We start from the raw sequence: 18,815 nt of genomic DNA, 5'->3' as shown, positions 1-18,815 counted from the left end.
TACACACCCCCATCGTGGCTCTTGCCACAATTGCCACAAGTGCGTCCCCTCTGACTCCCAGATCTCGAATCAGTGGGCTTGGCCCGCTTGGCTGCCGGCTGAGACTGCGCCGGTCGCCGATCTCTCCCCTGAGACTCAGCCTCCTCCCTAGCCTAGGTCTCCAGCTCTATCTCCCTCTTCCGGGGCATTTTCCTGAAGCTCAGCAAATGTCCGGTACGTCGAGTTTGCCACGAACTCCCGTATATCCCTCCTCAAAATGCTAAGATATCGGCTCATATGTGCCTGCTCAGAGGACACGTGCTCTGGGCAGAACATTGCCCGCTCATGGAACATCCTTGTAATCATTGTAACAGACTCAGTACCCTGCTTGAGGGTCCTGGGTCCCATCAAACTCCGGTGGTTTTGTGTTGCTGAACTCCCGGAACAGCAACGCATCACCACCATGCGGCCTAGTCGCAGCTATGGCTGCAGTGGCCGCAACAACCGCAGCCTCAGAAAGAGCAGCGTATCTCTCGTCAAATATCTCGATCAGGGTGGTCTTGATAGACCCGAACATCTCTGTTATCTCTGCCCTGATGGACGCAGCCACCTCCTCATGAATGATCCTACGGATCTCCTCATCCCTAGCACTGCTGCTCCCTGGTGTGTGACGTGTCCCAGCCATGATCTCCCTCTAAAATATGACATAAGAATATTAGGAACTAGCTCGAGTATACCCACACTCGATGACTCGACCCTACTTGTTCCTTAGTACTCTAAGGATTCTTACTTGGACTGCGCACTGACCCGATGTCTTCAGTAGTACAGGCCCAATACTACTGTCCACACCGCATCAGCATCCATCCCAAGTCCTCCTCCCAGAGTCCTAAATCCCAAGTACTCTACTCTCTTTAATCATATGCTACTCACTAGCATATTTCTCATAAGCTCCTCGCTGCTATCTAAACACTATCAAGTATCCCTAGCAACAAAACTCCTAAACTAAGGCATCACATATCAGGCCACTCTAGTCCTAATAAGAATACCTAGTCTACTCTAGCATGCATAATATAACTCATCATATAACATAACATAATATATCTCATAACACTTATTGCAAGGGTATTTTGGGAAATCACCGTTCGGGCGCTGGCTGATCGTACACACGGCTCTACTCTGTTTGTCTCAAAACTCTTTTTACTCTTTTAAAATTGTTTTGTTATCAAAACTTTTCTCAAATCCTCAGTTTGAGTTCAGATACGCCCGAAGATGAATCCGAATCCCTCAAACAAAGGCTCTGATACCAACTTGTAACACCGTGAAAATTAAAGCAATTTTTCACATTTTCAAAACACATTGTTCGTTCACAATTATTAATAAAATCTTATTGTATCATAACTCGGTTCCACAAAACATTTCCCAAAATCGAATTACATAAAATTCCATGTGTGTGTGTACGAATCATGTCGGCGCCTTCCTGCGCTCCTCACTAGTACTTGTAACACATAACACAAAACACTGTAAGCAAGAAGCTTAGTGAATTCCCCAAAATACCACTCTAACATACATTAGCCACTCAAGGCTATAACTCTGCTGACCCTCTGTTCAGTGTGTCTCAGTGGGACCCTCCAGTCCCAACTCTCTCTGTGGGCCCTCTAGCCCTAACTCTATGGACCCACTGGTCCTAACTCTGGAAACTCTGAATCATGCATATCACATATCACAATAACACATAAATAACATACAATATACTAGCACATAACTCTGTTACCACTCTAGGTAATATATAGTGAGAAGACTCACCTCAGATGTCTCGGTAAATCTCTGACTCGGTAGAAATATGGTCTAGCCTCCGCCTAATCACATAAAGTAAATACTCTCATAAATATAACTCTCGAGACTAGACTCAACCCTCTCTTGGCATCCTCAGAAGGGTAGAAGACCATTTTACCCCTCTCTTTACACAAAGACCCCATTGTTGACCAAACCCTCAAAGTCAACAAAGTCAACGGTCAAACTTTGACCCGACTCGCCGAGTGCTCGTGGGTGACTCGGCGAGTCTACGCGTGTCCACTATCCCTCTAGTCTCGCATGACACGTCAAGTCTTTCCCCTGCTCGACGGGTTACACCTGGCATGAATCGTGGGGCCACCCCGACTCAACTCGCCGAGTCCCATTATGAACTCGGCGAGTTCCGCCTTGAACTCCAGTCCTCTAATTCCCTCTGAATCACCGAGTCATTCCCCTAACTCGGCAAGTACTCACTAAGTGAACTATGGGAAACCCTAGCCCTACTCGCCGAGTCTGTTCTTGGGACTCGGCAAGTCTACGCCATGCTCAAGCTCAAATGACCTCCTGAGGTCAGATCCGTTCCTCTAATCCATAGATCTGGCCTCCTTAAGCAATATAAACATGTAAAGTTTGGATCTTGATGCCCATGCAAAGATCCAATGGCTCTATTTGAAGAAATGGCCTCAAAATGTCACCCTAAGCTCATATTACCCAATGTCACCCCATAAAGATCAGGGAGTTAAGGTCTCTGGACCTCTTTGGATCCAGATCCGCAGCCTCAACACAAGAAGGGACCAATTGCACCATCAATCACACTCTAAATGGGCTAGAAACCGTAACTCTCAAGGATTAACACCCAAAACTGAAGAAGGATCGAATATATACCTCAATATGAAGTTCTTAGGCTCTGAAATCCACATAATAGCGCCTTCTTCAGCTCCATCTTGCCTTGGTCACCTTCTTCTTGCAAAAACACCCACACAAGGATCAAAAATGGCCTCTCCTTCCTCACAAACGTTCTAGATTGCTTAGGGTTTCACTCAGGGGTCTGGTAGCCGCAATTGGTGGCTATAAGCCCCTTTAAATAGGCCTCAAACCTTGGGGATTTGGGTTTCATTAAACAGCGCGGACTCGCCGAGTTCGGTCATTAACCCGGATGGAATTCGCGACTCTACTCGGCGAGTCTAAGCATCAACTCGCCGAGTCCCTCCAAAATCTCCAAAATAAATGAATAAGTAATGTACCTGGAAATCCGGATGTTACATCGCATTATAACCCTCCAAACCCTTATCCTCTCAGCCTCCCTTGTCCTCACTGCCCCGAATTCAGAAACGACCTGAAACAGGGTGTTACGGAGTTGTAGAAAAAATGAGAAGGTTACTGAGCAGAACTACGTCAGTGATGCTTTTTCGGAAGTCGTCGATCTCCTTCTTCACGTGTGCGTCACAATAAGAAGTCGTCGACGAAATTTCAGATGAAGGGTTTTAGATTGAGGTGCTGTCGGAGGAATAAGGAGGTGAGAAGGGAAGTGTCGTAAGGAGGGGTGGAGATTTTTGGTTTGTTTTCTTTTTCTTTTTAATTTAAAACTGATAAAGAAATAAAAGAAAAAGAAAAAATAAATTATTATGGGTAGAGCAGTCATTTCATGTCAATAGGGACTAAATGTGCAAAAAAAATCAAACTTAAAAACGGTCTGAATTAATTTTTAAAAATAATGACTAAACATTTATTTAACACCAGGCACACGATTGGTGTAATTTAAGATGATATTAGGTAACAATTTAAAAAGTAATAACGATAGTTTCCACTAAGGATGTTATTCAGGTCGGAATCTGACCGAACCGACCCGAATCCGAATAATCCGAAAACAGAATAATGGTAATTGTATGAACTGAAAACTGAACCGTTTAACCAATGTGAGTTCGATTCAGTTCGGTTCGTTATTACCTGAATAATATGTACAAGATGATTAAGGATCTAATATAACAAAAAAAAATCTGAATAAATTAACCGTATTAGGATTATATAACCCGAATATTAGAATAACAATGTACTTTTATTCATCAACATAAAACATTCAAAGACTAACATAACACAATAACATATTGAAAGAATAACATTTACATAGTAGTTAACATAATGAGAATTAATTGATTACTTGAGTTGGAGCCCAATTTTCCATTACTAGACAAAGTAGGAATTCGTAATTCTTTAGATTTAATAGAAAGGGTTAGTTTTTGAAAGTCTGAAACAAGAGGAAGGATCAACAGAAGTGATTTCGAGTTGGCAATAGTTGAGAATATTAGTCGATTTTGAAACGACAAGGACGAGCGTTGGTTTTTTTTTTTTGTGATGAACGACGAGGATAGAAGAATGAATCATGATTTTGATTCCTGTCGATCAAAGAAAGGGGACGAAGAATGCTTATCCGGATCGGGTATTTAGAACCGAATAAGCTCTTATTTGGATAACCCGAGAACCAAATAAGCATAATATAGATACCCAAAACCAGAATCGAATTGCTTATTCGGTCCTAATTCGGTTCGGTTAGATTGAAGTTTCAGTTCGGTTCGAATTTTTGGGCCAATTTCTCCTTCGGTTTCCACCATCCACATGGACAAGTGTTTGACCAGGTCGTGTTTGAAAATTTCACCTGGCAAATGGCAATAGTTAGATTGGCAGGATCCCAGGTTCTGTCTCTTTTCCTACTAGAGCCCACCACTTCCTCCTCAAAACTATCTTTCACAACAACCATGTACTCGCCTATTATTTTATAATTCCCTTGCAGAAATAACATTATTGTTTTTAAACACAATTCCCGAAATAAATATTCAGTTGTTATTTATAAATTATTATTATATTTTATTTTAAAAGTATAATAGAAAATGGAGTAAATGAAGAAAGTCAAGAAACAAAGGTTATAACTAGTTGCATACTTGCATTCAAGAAAATATGTTTCTGAAATCGTTGCATAACGATGGAGAATTTGTAGCTAAAAGATGGAGTAAACTGCTAACGAAGGTTAAAGTTAGTTGCATTCAAGAAATATGTTTATAAGATATTGCATAATGTTGGAGAAATCTTTGTTGAAGAATAAGAGAAAACGGAGAAATAAAAGTTAAAACTAACTTCTTTACGAAATATGTTGCTAAATCGTTGCTAGAATAAGGAGAAACGAAGTTTACAATTAAATTATGCTTTTAAAAAAATGTTTATTTTTATTTATGAATTTAGCTGTTTGTGAAAAATTAAGTCCAGTTTAAGAAATATGTAATTTTGGAGATTTGGGTTTGAATTTTGAAGACTGAAGTTTTTGATGAATCAATTCTCATTATGGTTAATAGTATGCTTTGAAGTTGTTTTTTTCCTCCAAATGTTAAATGGTAATTTTGTTTATTACATAGATTCTGTGAAGATATAGATGTGTATTTAAGAGCAGGTTAGTTAGTTTGTCGTTTTACAAAAATAGATTTGTTCTACAATCTCATCAAGCAATACCAAATCAACTCCCTTCTAATTATTCAATATTGAATTATCCGGTTTCAACCAAAAATTTACTTAATATATTTCAAAATAAGACATATTTATGATATAGGGTTTCATAAAAAATAACATACAATTTATTAAATTCATGTGGATTTAAACGTCTATAGAATTTATATTTCAGCAGTAGGATTTACAAAAAACATACTTTATAATGATAAAAATAAAATTGGATTTTAAGATCGAAAGTATGTTATTTAGGATATATATCAAATTAAGACAAATTTTTATTATTATGTAGATAAAAATATGACATATGCAATTTTATATTCAAATTTATATTGAACATTACGTTAAATATAGCTATGGTACAAAATAAGACTACACGAGTTAAAATAATTATAAACTTAAAGAATCAAAAAACAAAAGTATACTAGGCAATGAAAATATGTTACGTCTAATATATGTCAATGTGACCATATAAAGGCTTATGTTTTGGTTAAAAAAAGTCTTTCTTGTTTTTTAATAGTCTAAATGTTTAAAGTCTATAGTTAAGTACTAATAAGGACTCAAACTTGTAATAGTTGGTATCCATTAACATGTCACATTACATGCCACCGAATAATCCACATTTGATCGTTGCTGGTGTGTAGCATCAGCACCTAGCACCACTATCAACAACCACTATTGGGCACCTCTTACCTCCACCATCTTGAACTCCCTTGGTTTTCTTCAGATAAAACCTAAACGGCTAAACCCAGAAAAAATCAATACCTAAAACACCAAAACCAAATCAAAACAAAAACATAACTTAACCAAAAAAAATTGAACCTTGTAGATGTAATAAAAATCAATGGGGACATTTTTTAACTTACATCTATCTCATGCTTGAAGCAAAATCCGTCGAATTAGCACTACCAATAGTTCCTTCCAGTTTTATCATGTCTAATTGAAGCTCTTGAAGGTGCATAAGTTTACCAAGCTCATAAGGCATTCTTCCAGTCAATGTGCTCGATTATAAGTTTCTAACAAATGAAAGTTGTCGATCAGTGTAAAATGGGACACTATTCGATTCCAATAAGCTTATATACGGTGTCCAAGACTTGAACTTCTTATGACGTAGACCTTTAGAAAGCAAGCCTCAAATTTAACAGCAACTGCAAATACTATCATTTTTCTACATATGATAATAGAAGAACAAATATTCTATAAAGTATTTCAAGAATGCACAACACCCGATGTAAAAATATATTGAAACAATTTAAATCTTCTTAGTTCTTTTCTACTATTTTATATTTGTCATTTGTCATTTCAAAGGGACAAACAAACAAACAAAATTATACCAATGCAAAAGAAAAGCAAAGAAATGTATATATGTTTGATAGCTACCTCGTGCTTCATTAAAACTATATCGATATTGTTTAAATTATGAGTATTACTTCCACAAGGAAGAACGATGATTATGACGTTTTATATGAACCAAAATACACAAATTTAATAAGATACGATAAAAAATTTCGATAATTATATTAAGCATTATTTCTTAAACAAATTGTCCAAAATACCTTATTTATACACATAAAAAACAATGGTTATAATGCAGACGGAAGATCAAAGTCAGCCATATATACCCTGTAACCGTATCCAACCGAATAGCCACCCATCAATCGAACGTTGTGTCAGAAAATAAAGACATTCCAGACACTGTTATTCTCAAATCATGCTAAATTTGACGCACCATGTCATTTAAAAACATTATTTTTAAGAAAAATCAACCCAGATTCTCTTAAAAACATTATTCTTAAGAAAAATCAACCAAGATTCTCTTAAAAAATTACGACAAATGATTCTCTTAAACAATATGTAGCAAATTAGTATTCATTAATTCTAAATTAATAATAATTGTAATTTTCGGAATTTTGCCTGCTTATTAATAAGTTTGTGAAATATAAAGCTAATTCTGGCTTCTGGTTATTATTAATTTATTTGTATTAATGTATATGATCTAAAAATTTTAAAGAATGTTTTTTTTTTGTTTGAGATCTTTTATTATTTTGTTTTATTAATATTCAAATATTTATTGCGAGACAAAGACTATAATAAAAGGCCCATTTTCCACTTCCCTCCCACAAATTCCAGTCATCGTCTCTGGATAGACTGACCCTATCAATCTTCAAAATTTTCTACTCCACTATTCGCTAACGTGCGCCATGGAGAACTACTCTTACAATTCCTACCCTGAGTCCGGCGGATCCTCGCCGAGATCGCGAGAAGTGGACTTCGAGAATCCACCACCATGGGAAGATCAGTCGACGGGGAACAATAGCAACAACAGCAACTACAAAGTCAAGTTTATGTGTAGTTACGGTGGTAAAATCCACCCAAGGCCTCACGATAACCAGCTGGCTTACATCGGCGGCGAGACTAAGATATTAGCCGTCGATCGTTCCATTAAGCTCACTGCTCTTATCGCGAAGTTAGTAGCGTTGTGTGATGCTGATGTTTGTTTCAAGTATCAGTTACCTGGAGAAGATCTGGATGCTTTGATTTCCGTTACCAACGACGACGATCTCGACCACATGATGATTGAGTACGATCGGTTGAACAGAGCTTCACCAAAGCCGGCGAGATTGAGGCTGTTTTTGTTTCCTGTAACTACTCAAACTCCGTCAATAACTCCAGCTCATAGTTTTGGTTCCACCGAGGGAAGATCAGAGCGAGACCGGTTCGTTGATGCGTTGAATTCCGGTCCAGTTCAGTCGTCAACTCCGCCGTCGGCCTTGCCGATACATGGAAATGCTGATTTTCTCTTCGGTTCGGAGAAAGTTGTACCTCCGCCGCCGGTAGTGGTGTCGAAAGTTCGAGATCTTCCTATCGTGGATCCACCGATTCGTCTTCATGATGCAGACGTTCCGATTTTAGATGATCGTGGAATCGGAGCAGATCGGATCCAGAAACATATACAGGATCTACGGAGGCTAAGAATTTCAGAAGAGCAACAACAGAATCTCTACCGGAGACAAAGTGATGATAACTTAACTCCAGGTTACACAGGAGATTATTACCTGCAGAGAACATCAGATAAAGTAATTCCGACAACACTACCGGGAAGTGTACCTTCTCCGGCACCGGGATACCAAATTTCCGGCGGATTCACAGCTTCTACTATCTCACCTGATCAACAACCGGTTTACATGGTACCTCCTCCCCTAAACATGTATCACGCTCCAATGGCTAGACCGGTGACTGGTCCAATCGGTCACAATCCAGGTCAAGGTCAGGGTTATTATGCGGTTCAGAGGATGCCGACGGCGACTGAGGTTTACCGTGACCAGCCGGTATACAACGCCATGCAACCGGTACAATCACAACCTATATTCCCTCCACAACAACCACCACCACCGCAGAAGTTACCTACACATCCGGAAGGTATTAGAATGGTCCAGCCAACGGCGGCGATGACCGACGCAGGGTACGGTCAAGTAGCGTATGATAACGGCGTCGGAAGGCATGTCTACTATCCTGCGCACGGGAATTTGGTTACACAACAACAACAGTATCACCAAACAATGGCTGCCACGTCAGCAGTATCAAATCAAGATGGGAAGATTGTTCCTCCGACGAAGATCTCTCAAGGTTCTATCTGATCCTTTTTTATCAATCGGGTATGCTTTCCAACAAATATTCTAGTAAATAATAATAATGGAATCTTAATGTCTTTTTATATATATATATATATATATATATATATATATATATATATATATATATAGTGCTGTTATATTAATATATATATATATATATGTACGATTAAATAGTTTGTTAAAACGAAGTAAGTTGTAATGTACGTGACTTTGAATCTGTTTATTTTTGTTAAAATAATATGAGATATAGATATTTGTGAAGAAAAAAAAAAGAGGACAAGACAAGAGAAAAGAGACCTAGGATTGAATAAAAAAAGGTAGATAATGGAGGGTGGTAGGGGATGCATAGGACAAGTGTTGATTTGTTGCGGGGGGTTGATAATTAATTAATTAAATGATATGATTCATAAACTGGTGATGAGTTGCCAAGGCATGCCATGTTTATAATAGCGATTGATTGAATTTGATATGTACACAAATGAAAATGGTTGCGTTTGAAATTTGGCAAACTGAATGACCGGATGCCCCCATCTATACTTCAACGGTCAATCATCACGTAAATGGACAAAAACAAATCATTTATTTATTAGTTAATATATATATGTGTCGTATATTTTGTTATTTCAGAAAATAAAATATTGGAAATTTAATGATCACGGATTGTGAATTATACATGTAGGTGATCATTTGTCATTCATTTCCAGACAATTCATGCTCCCATATATAAATTTTGATTTTTTTAAAAGCATGTTGATCAAGAAAAAGAAAATTTTAAAACAGGTTTATTTGTTGATTTTAACATGTAAGGAGTTCATTCATTCATTGCTTTTCAAATCGTATCTCACATCATATTCATTATATGTTTACTATAATACCTTTAACTAGGTGTAAAATCCGTGATTGATTAAACAAAAAATTAAATATTAAAATGTAGACAATAAATATTTTTTAAAATAAAGTTTGAAATTAGAAATAAAAAAACATATTAATTGCAATTTAATATTATATTTATAACATTTAATATTTTAAAATACCTTAAAAATCAACATGTGGATATTATTTATTTCAAAAATTTAACAAAATGACAAATATCAAAACTCATGAGAGATTGACATGTATAAACATGGATCTTCATTTATTATAGTTGATTATAGTTGATAAGTAGAAATGATTACCGTTCCATATTATTTATAATTTATAATTTTTATCTTTTTAGATATCAAATTAAATAAAAAACATAATTATTAAACATAAATAAACATTTTACTAATAAAAATAATTACATTAAACATTAAAAAAATTACATTAAACATTAAAACTTAGAAATTTAAACTTGGATTATACATTAAAAACATAAAATTAAAAGTTACAAATTTTAACCTACACTAATAATAAAAACACATAGAATTCAAAATACAAAACCCAATTGCCATATTTTTCGATGACTTTGTGTTGAATTTTTAAATCGTTAAGTGCTATTTTTTTGGTAAAGAGCTTCCTTCATTTTTAAATATTCTTTTTGGAAAAAAATAGATTTTGTCTATTTTTTCCAAAAATATTTCTTGGTACTTGCTTTTTAGGATGAAAATATGTATTTCTCTTTGTCCATTCCCGGTGGTCGACAAAGAGGGACTTCCAGTGGACCCTCCCTCTCGACTTAGATGTTCTCGACCTTGACATTTTATTGGAGTCGGTGGTCGATTCCGAATGCACGTCTGGATTAAGGATCCATTTTTGACCCTCACAAGTTAGTCAGTCACGAAAAACATGTCACGCTTTTTGGTGGCCGAATGATTTACGGATTTTTGCTAAGCTTGTATTAGTAGCACATAGTTGATAAAGACAAAATTGCAAAAATGGTCCCTGTGGTTGTCAATTTTATGTGTTTTTGGTCCAAAACGAAATGTTGGTGCACCACTGGTTCAAAATTGGATATTTCTATTGTTTTTGGTCCCTATCTACTTAAAAAGACCATTATACCCTTATAATTTGTTTTTCCATTTTTTTTATTATCTGTTTTTGTTAAAAATTAAAAAAAAACCCACTGTCATCCTCTCTCTCTCTCTCTCTCTCTCTCTCTCTTCATCTGGGTTTTTATCTTTTTAAACAAACACACACACACAATACACAAAATCATGAAGATCCTCGTCCGATGGAAAAAAGAAATACAAACGGGAACAACCCCAAGGTCGATCGATGGTCCAGTGGTCCAGCTCTTGTGCTCTTCTGTCTCGAAAGAATGATGCGAAGGAAGGGGGCTCGGTGTGGCTAGGGTTTTCGAAAGGAAGTGAACCAGGTGGGTGGAATTTGGTGGTGATGGTTGAAGATAACGACGACAACAACAGGGGTGGTGGCATCGAGTGATGATGGCGGAGCTGTGATGGCAGCGGGTTACTCTGCCGCTTCCTATCTCTTCTGTTAGGTAGCTTTACAAGGAACAGATAGAAGGCAGAAACGGCGTTGGGGTGTTTGATGGTGGTGGGTCACGACAGGGGGAGACGAAGGAGCTGCCACAGTTAACTGTGGTGGCTCTCTTTGTCGGAGAAGTGAGAAACATGGGAGAGAGACGAGTTGGAGATGAAAGGGAGGTCGGGCAAGGGATTTTAACGGAATCAGCTGTGGTCGGTGGTGGTGGTTTGCATCGGCGATGGGTGGCAGTCAACTTTTGGTTTTCTTGCTTGCTCTAGCGATTCACGACGGGGAAGGGGAAGTAGTGGCCGGTGGGAGGTGTTGGTCGTTTATGGTGGAGCAAGGTGGCCAGAAGGATCATTGAGGTGGGCAGTAGAGTGGTGTAGCTTCTTCCTGCTCTTTTTCCGGCACTACAATGGAAGAGATGAGGGGTCGGTAGTTTAAGAGTTGGGTAGAGAGAGAGATATGTGGGTTTATTTTGTTTTTGCTTTTCATTTTATTTTAAGAATAAGAAAATAACTAAAAGAAATTAAAATATATTTATTTAAGGGGCATATTAGTCATTTTAGGTGGGATGTGGACCAAAAACACAAGAAAATATAACCATAGGAACCAAAACCACACAAGTTATTTAAAATTGGACTAGTGATACACCAACATTTCGTTTTGGACCAAAACTATAGAATTTTGCCAACCACATGGACCATTTTTGCAATTTTATCATTGATAAAATATTGAAATCGTTGGTACCATTTTTGTGTATATTTTTAAGATTTTCAAATATGTCATTAAATTTGGTGCAAACCACTTGTAGTTCACGTCATTTTTCGTTGACCGCATCATACGTCCGATATGCGCGCTTTCCTAATTGCGTGTGAAAGTGGTCTAAAACACGATTTCAAAAACTTTGTGGCGATTCTGCGTTGTCGGTTTGCTTGTCTTTCGATTTGAAAATCCAATCTTTGGCTAAAACTTCCCCCTCTTCTTCGCTCCAACTCGAATATTTTTTTACTATTTCCTTTCTTTTGTCTTATTCTAGCCGGTTGAGTTTATTGGACCTTTTCGTCATTGGAGGTTTGTAGGTGGGGATTGAAAAAATGGGATTAAATTTTTGGTTGAGATGGTTGTGCTTGAAATTGTTGAGGGTGAGTTGGTTGTGGTTGAATTAATTGAGAGTGAGAAAGTCTTGAACCCATATATTTTGATACAAATATACAAAACAACGTACAACTAACCAATGCTTATGTTTATAGATTGTAAAACGGGTTTACTAAGCCACATATTCATGCAGTTTGTCCGTACCATCCTCCATCCTAATGGAAGTGGAATTCGACCTTTGTTTGTTTCATAATCAACGTTATTTTTGTCGAACCTATTCAAATATTATATTTTATAGTAGATTTTAACATACGAAAAAGAATTCAGTTATATTTTGTTAACTAAGAGCCTAGGATACCCACATTATGTATATAGAAAGGTTAAAAGCTTCATTATATATAGATATTTATGTCGAAGAATTTTATGTAAACCCAGATTAAAAAAAAAAAAAAAAAAGTTAAAAAAACTCCATACTTCCATTGCATGTCCGTTTAATTCTTTTAAAACAATATAGTTCTCCAAAAAAACATTTTACAAAAGGAAACACTGATCATTTAATGTCTTGAAAAGAATGGCCTCGAGTTTAATTTTACTGGATATGGTACGACATTATGACAACCTAATTTAAGACTTTATGTGTATTTAAGGAATTTTTGTTTCACCATTTAATTGTTCCACAATATCGGAATGACTCTATCATATGGACAGTATTTTGATTCGTTTTATTTTGTCCTTCTCATACATACAAGCAAACCGTTCATATACTAAGATCCCACTGACTGCCCTAATCGCCCCAACCATTGATAGATTCTAGGGGTGTTACACGTGGAGTACAGTCAAACTCGAAACTCGACTCTACCAAAAAACTAGATGTCGAAACCCGACTCAAGCCTCAATTTCAAACTCAATAATGTAACCAATACATTTGAGCTCGACTCGACTCGACTAGTTATTAAAAAGATAAAATTACATTAAATTGAAATATAAATATGATTAAACTTGGGAGCTCAATTCGACTCGGCTCGATTATGCAAAATATGAATAAAATAAATGTAAAAGTTTAAATATAACTAAGCCCGATTAAGCTTGTGACTTGAGTATTTCAATACTCGAGCTCGACTTGATAATATACTCGAGTAGCTCAAGCTCGAGTTTGAATTGACTTGAACCGAGTTGATTTTGAGTATTTTTTGAGTTGGTCTTGTTGGAAAATTTAGTATAAATATTTATATTTTTACTAACTTTGGACATATATATAAATATATACATATGTTGTATATATAACTAACTCTAAGTGAGTTTGTGTTCTCCACGAGGATTTCGAAACGATATATTATATGTCCAAAAATAAAGTATATGTGAATGAGATATCAATACTCAAAGATGGGTATTTGAGAATAAATTTAGCAAAAAGAGAGGAATGTAGGAATGATTCTTACATTGGTAGAAAGACCAAACCAAATAAGGTTTATAAGCTTGAATGCATGAAAGGCTTACAAGCTTGTGTCTATGGTTATGCTACAATTTCTACCCGCGCGTAGGGGGGGTGCAAATCTTGGATTTCAATCAATTAGTGATTTGTTTCCATTACACGATTCAACTATAAAAGAAGACATTGTCGTCTCATTCAAACACATGAATGAAAATACTCTTCTTCTTCCTCCTTCTCTATACTCCTGCTTTCGGCAATTCTTTCAGGCAATCGACGCCTCCCATCGTCATCATTCTCCTTGCATGAACCCGCAACAAAGCAATGATGACCTCCTCCTCCTCGTCTTACTTGTCTCTGACGATCTCCACCATCAACAATAACAAGCACTAAAGACATCCTTTCATACACCATCGTCGTCTTCCTCCTACCTTGTTTTTTAAATCGATCTCATAAGCTTGTTGAAATCGTCTTCCTCTTTGTTTCTTAAATTTGAAGTTGAATTGAAATATATTCCTTAAAATCATCTTCCATAAAATCGTAACAACATAATTTTCACTTGTGTTCATAAGGTTCCTTCTTTTGTTTAATTATATAATTAAATTTTAAGAGGGACACATATGGTCTTGCTTTACGATTTAGAAAATAACTTAATCTTGTTGTACAATTTTACGATTTTAAGAATTGGTTTGATGTTGTTATTATTATTATTATTATTATTATTATTCAAAATAGGTTGATTGTAATTCTAAACAGAAAAGTAAAATGATAATTTTTTTCATTCAACACACTTATTAACAACATTATCCACCGTCGTGTTTTCATTCAAAGACATTCATTCGGAGCCTCGAAATGACTGAAATGTTATTATACAACTCCATAATGTTGTACATTTCAATAGGAAATACAATGTTTACATTAATAGATAACTTGACACAAATACTTTTAAAAGTTCAATACATAAAAAAAATTAACAATAACAAATAAAGTAAATTTATTAACTAAAATATAAAAGCATGTACTATACGTCTCGAATTTCAACAATTATTTTTTTAAGATGTAATTAAAACAACCACTTTCATAAAATTGAAGCACTAATATTTCAAAATTTTCAAAACATGCCAAGTGAAAACCATTATATCAAAACATCAGAAATAACGGAAGTCTAAACCATAACATATGAGATGCGTATGTGTTACGCTCCAGTAGTGGTCTTCCCACTCTCAAAAGCACATTCTGGAAATATTTATTCTACAACTGTAAACATAAAGTTTAATGAGTTCTCGAAAATATCATATCTCACAACATACATACAATGCAAACAAGCAATGGATCACGGCCTCTCGTCGTTTCACCAATAGCATACAAATCAGGGCTTACTCATCTTGTCGTTTCACCAATAACATGTGTATCTAGACTTACGAACCTCTTGTTGTTTCGTCGTCAACATGAGTCTATAGGCTCACAACCTCTAACCATTTGCCATCGATTTCTCATACAAACATATAAACAAATCATACAACTAGATATACAAACATATTGCAAACTATACTAATCTACTCATATAACTTTATTCTAACAATACCTATATCCTAACATATAATGATACATACAATCCTCATAGTATAATGAGAAAACCCATATGAGCCAACATAGGGAACTCAACAACAGTGTCCAAGATGAAACATCTATCATGAACTTCCTAATACCAATCTTTAGTCAAATGCTCAATTTCATCAAGGTTTTACCCAAAACTCAAACTGGTCAAAAGTCAATAGTCAGTTGTCAAAGTCAACAACCTAAAAGTCAACATAAAATATCAAAGACCCCTTGTGCCACTTCCTAGGCACCCAATGTCCACAAAATGACAAAATAGTCGACTTTCAAAAACTATTATCATGATTAGGTATTGTAAGTTGTGCATTTCATCTTTCATATTTGAAAAACAAACGATTAAATGGTAATTAAATGGATAAGGTTATGAGTCGAGAGGGTAATGTACTATGCTTCATGTACACATTTAGTCACTAAACTATTTTGGGTACAAGATTTACCATAAGAACCTTTTCAGTTGTTAAAAAAAACTATCATTATATCCATGTATTATAGGTAAATGTTAATTTGGCAACAACGTAGTTGAGATGAATCTAATACGCAATTATGGACTTGTATAAAGTATGTGAGCAATATAATCTCCATCTCTGATGCGCTAAATTCGAACGAACATTCTGACATCCCTAAAATCACGGCTAGAAAAGACCGGTTTGATTTATGCTTTTTAAAATAATTTCAGAGTAAATCCATTGATTTAAAAGAGTTACGGAATTTGTCCCCAAAACATTACATGATAAAATAAGATTTATCAAAGCATTTCTTAAAGAAATGTATTTTCATTATGTATCAAAACTCGGGATGTCATGTTCCGATATAGACACAAAAGCATAAACAATAAAACATAGACCTTACACAGTTATATCCAACTACTGGTCTATAAACAAAAACATCTTCACAAGTTCCCCAACTTATGCTCTCGCACCACTACCTGTAATACAAAGAAACTAAGTGGGTCAGGCTTGGGAGCCTGGTGAGCATATAGGGTTTTCAACCCACAACAAATAGTTATATTTAATTTCACCAACCAACAATAACTCGGTTACCATTCTCGTTATCCTCGCTTTACGTCCCTATGACATTACAAGGGACCTAATCTAGGATTTTTCATCAGGATGGACATTACTGCAAAGGAGTTTCCTCAACAATAGATGTCCTAAAGGCAACCATGAGGGGGATAGAGTACACCGGTGAACACATCGTTCACAACACCTACATGTTATGAACCTGCCAGCATTCCACTGGACTATTTAGAAAGAGTCTGTGGTCGTCATCCATACTCCGCTAGATGACTAGATCAACAACAACATCGAGGCCTCTCATCATTTTATTTCATCACACATCAACTATCTACCCATGTTCTACCCAACATATTTGTAGATAAAAGTATATATATACAGTTTAAAACATGTATACAACATATAATCAATACTCATTTCACTAACAAATAATATATAAACACATAACACGCATTTTATGGAGAATACTTTGTATTTATGTGTTAGAAGAAAGCAACTACACACTCACTCAAAACGTATACTTAATACATTCAACAATACTTGTATTAAATCGTGTTTATGAAAAAGACTATGCACTCACATGATAAGACGATGCTCGGACAATACTACGGCTCTTAAAATAATGATCTTCGATGAAACCGGGATATCTTCACACACCGGGCTTCTCGCGGGCAGAGCTTCGGCTCGGAAACTCTTTTCTTCTCGGGATCTTCGAGGCTTTGGGACTCGCTTCGAGTCTCGGGATGATATCGGGGCTTCGGGGGGGGGGGGGGGAGGGGGGGGGGGTATTTATCTCAAAGTAGAAGAAAGAAAAAGGGGTAAAAGAATGGAAATTAGCAAAAAAAGATCGGCAGCCCTCGAGTTCTATTTATAGAGGTTGAACCCCGATTTACCCTAGGCGTACTCAAAGAGTACGATGGGCGTACTCTGTTGTCGACATGTACGCTGGGCATACGCCTAGTACGTTGGGCGTACTGGGTGGATCAGATCGGACGCGTCACGACTTCGGATAAGCTCCGAATTAATATTTTTATTTATTTATTTTATTTATTTAAAAATTTCAGAAATTCATAACTTCTGCATAGGAGCTCCGTTTTTGACGTTCTTTATATCCACGCGTAGTTGAGATTATGCTCTACAACTTTCGTTTAGACTCCGTCGGCTAATTTTGACTTTATTTTTATTATATTATTTTTAGTAGGTCGGGACAGGAAAACTCCATTAGAAATTCATAACTTCTTCATCTGACGTCCGTTTTCGTCTGTCTTTTTACCGTTGGACTACTATCAACGAGATATTCGATTCTCGTTTAGATTGTTTTGGCTAGAAACCACTCGATCTCATATTCGAACTTTGGTTGCATACCGCTAAGTCGAAACTTCAAAAAATCATAACTTCCTCATACGAAGTCAGATTTAGACTTTCTTTATATGGACGCTCTCGGTTTAACGTATTCTACGATTTTCATTTAAATCACTAAGGCTAAATATCGCTCTATCGTAAATGCGTTATTTACGTCCCGCAGTGTCATGCCGGTTCTGTCGTGGAACTTTGACAGATCATAACTTCTTCGTTATAACTCGGATTTCGGCATTCTTTATATTTTCGGAAACCTTGCCACGACCACTACGTCTTCATGTATCGATATCGGTTTTATCTAACATTTTATTTTTACGCTTATTTTTATTCTTAATTCATTTATGCCACACAATTAAGCATAAAACACATAATACTCAAATAATACATTCTTATTATTTCAAAATGAGTTACAAAGGTTAACCTAGAGTATTACATCAATATTAATGTCTAGCCCAGAAACACAGGCGTTACAACATGGTTCTTAAAAATGTCGGCTTCTTTATGTTCTCGAACTTAAGTATGGATGGACAAACTAAAATTTTCATTAAGGCTTACTATCTTGAATCATAACATCTTAGCCTAAAGATAATCCTATAAATGTTTGGTATCTCTTTTGTAAAACAACTCACCTATAAATGTAAACGTAACTGTAAAATCACTTATAAATGATTAGATCACAACCTACTAATAAGTGGGTCGTATTTACACAATACATGCATTTTAAATGACTTAGATACCACATATAAATTCACAATTATGTATTAGATCTATGTCAATCACGTAAGGGTGTATTTGGTACAGAGAAATGGAATTGCTACAGGGAATGGAAATGTAAAGAAAAAGAATTAAGCTGGAGAAAAAGAATTGACTCCCAATCTTTGAAGATGGACTCGACGAGTTGTTCATACAACTCGGCGAGTCGTAGACCGGACACATTCTTATGAGGAAGATGAACTCGCGGAGTTCAAGGAAGAACTCGGCGAGTCGGATGAA

General features: G+C 36.2%; 1 protein-coding gene across 1 annotated transcript; it reads left to right on the top strand.

Annotated features, from left to right (window-relative positions):
* Positions 1-7,369: 7,369 nt before the first annotated feature.
* On the top strand, positions 7,370-9,114 carry LOC145074419 (uncharacterized). Its single transcript, XM_079020799.1, has one exon. It carries the CDS (start codon positions 7,464-7,466, stop codon positions 8,898-8,900), a length of 1,437 nt encoding a protein of 478 aa, XP_078876925.1. The 5' UTR covers positions 7,370-7,463; the 3' UTR covers positions 8,901-9,114.
* The last annotated feature ends 9,701 nt before the right edge of the window (positions 9,115-18,815 follow it).

The sequence above is a fragment of the Lactuca serriola genome, chromosome 9, assembly GCF_051521515.1.
Source record: "Lactuca serriola cultivar US96UC23 chromosome 9, Lser_US96UC23_V15, whole genome shotgun sequence".
In the NCBI taxonomy this organism is placed as follows: domain Eukaryota; kingdom Viridiplantae; phylum Streptophyta; class Magnoliopsida; order Asterales; family Asteraceae; genus Lactuca; species Lactuca serriola.
Note: the sequence above shows the minus strand (reverse complement) of the source record. Positions and strands in the feature narration are given on the sequence as shown.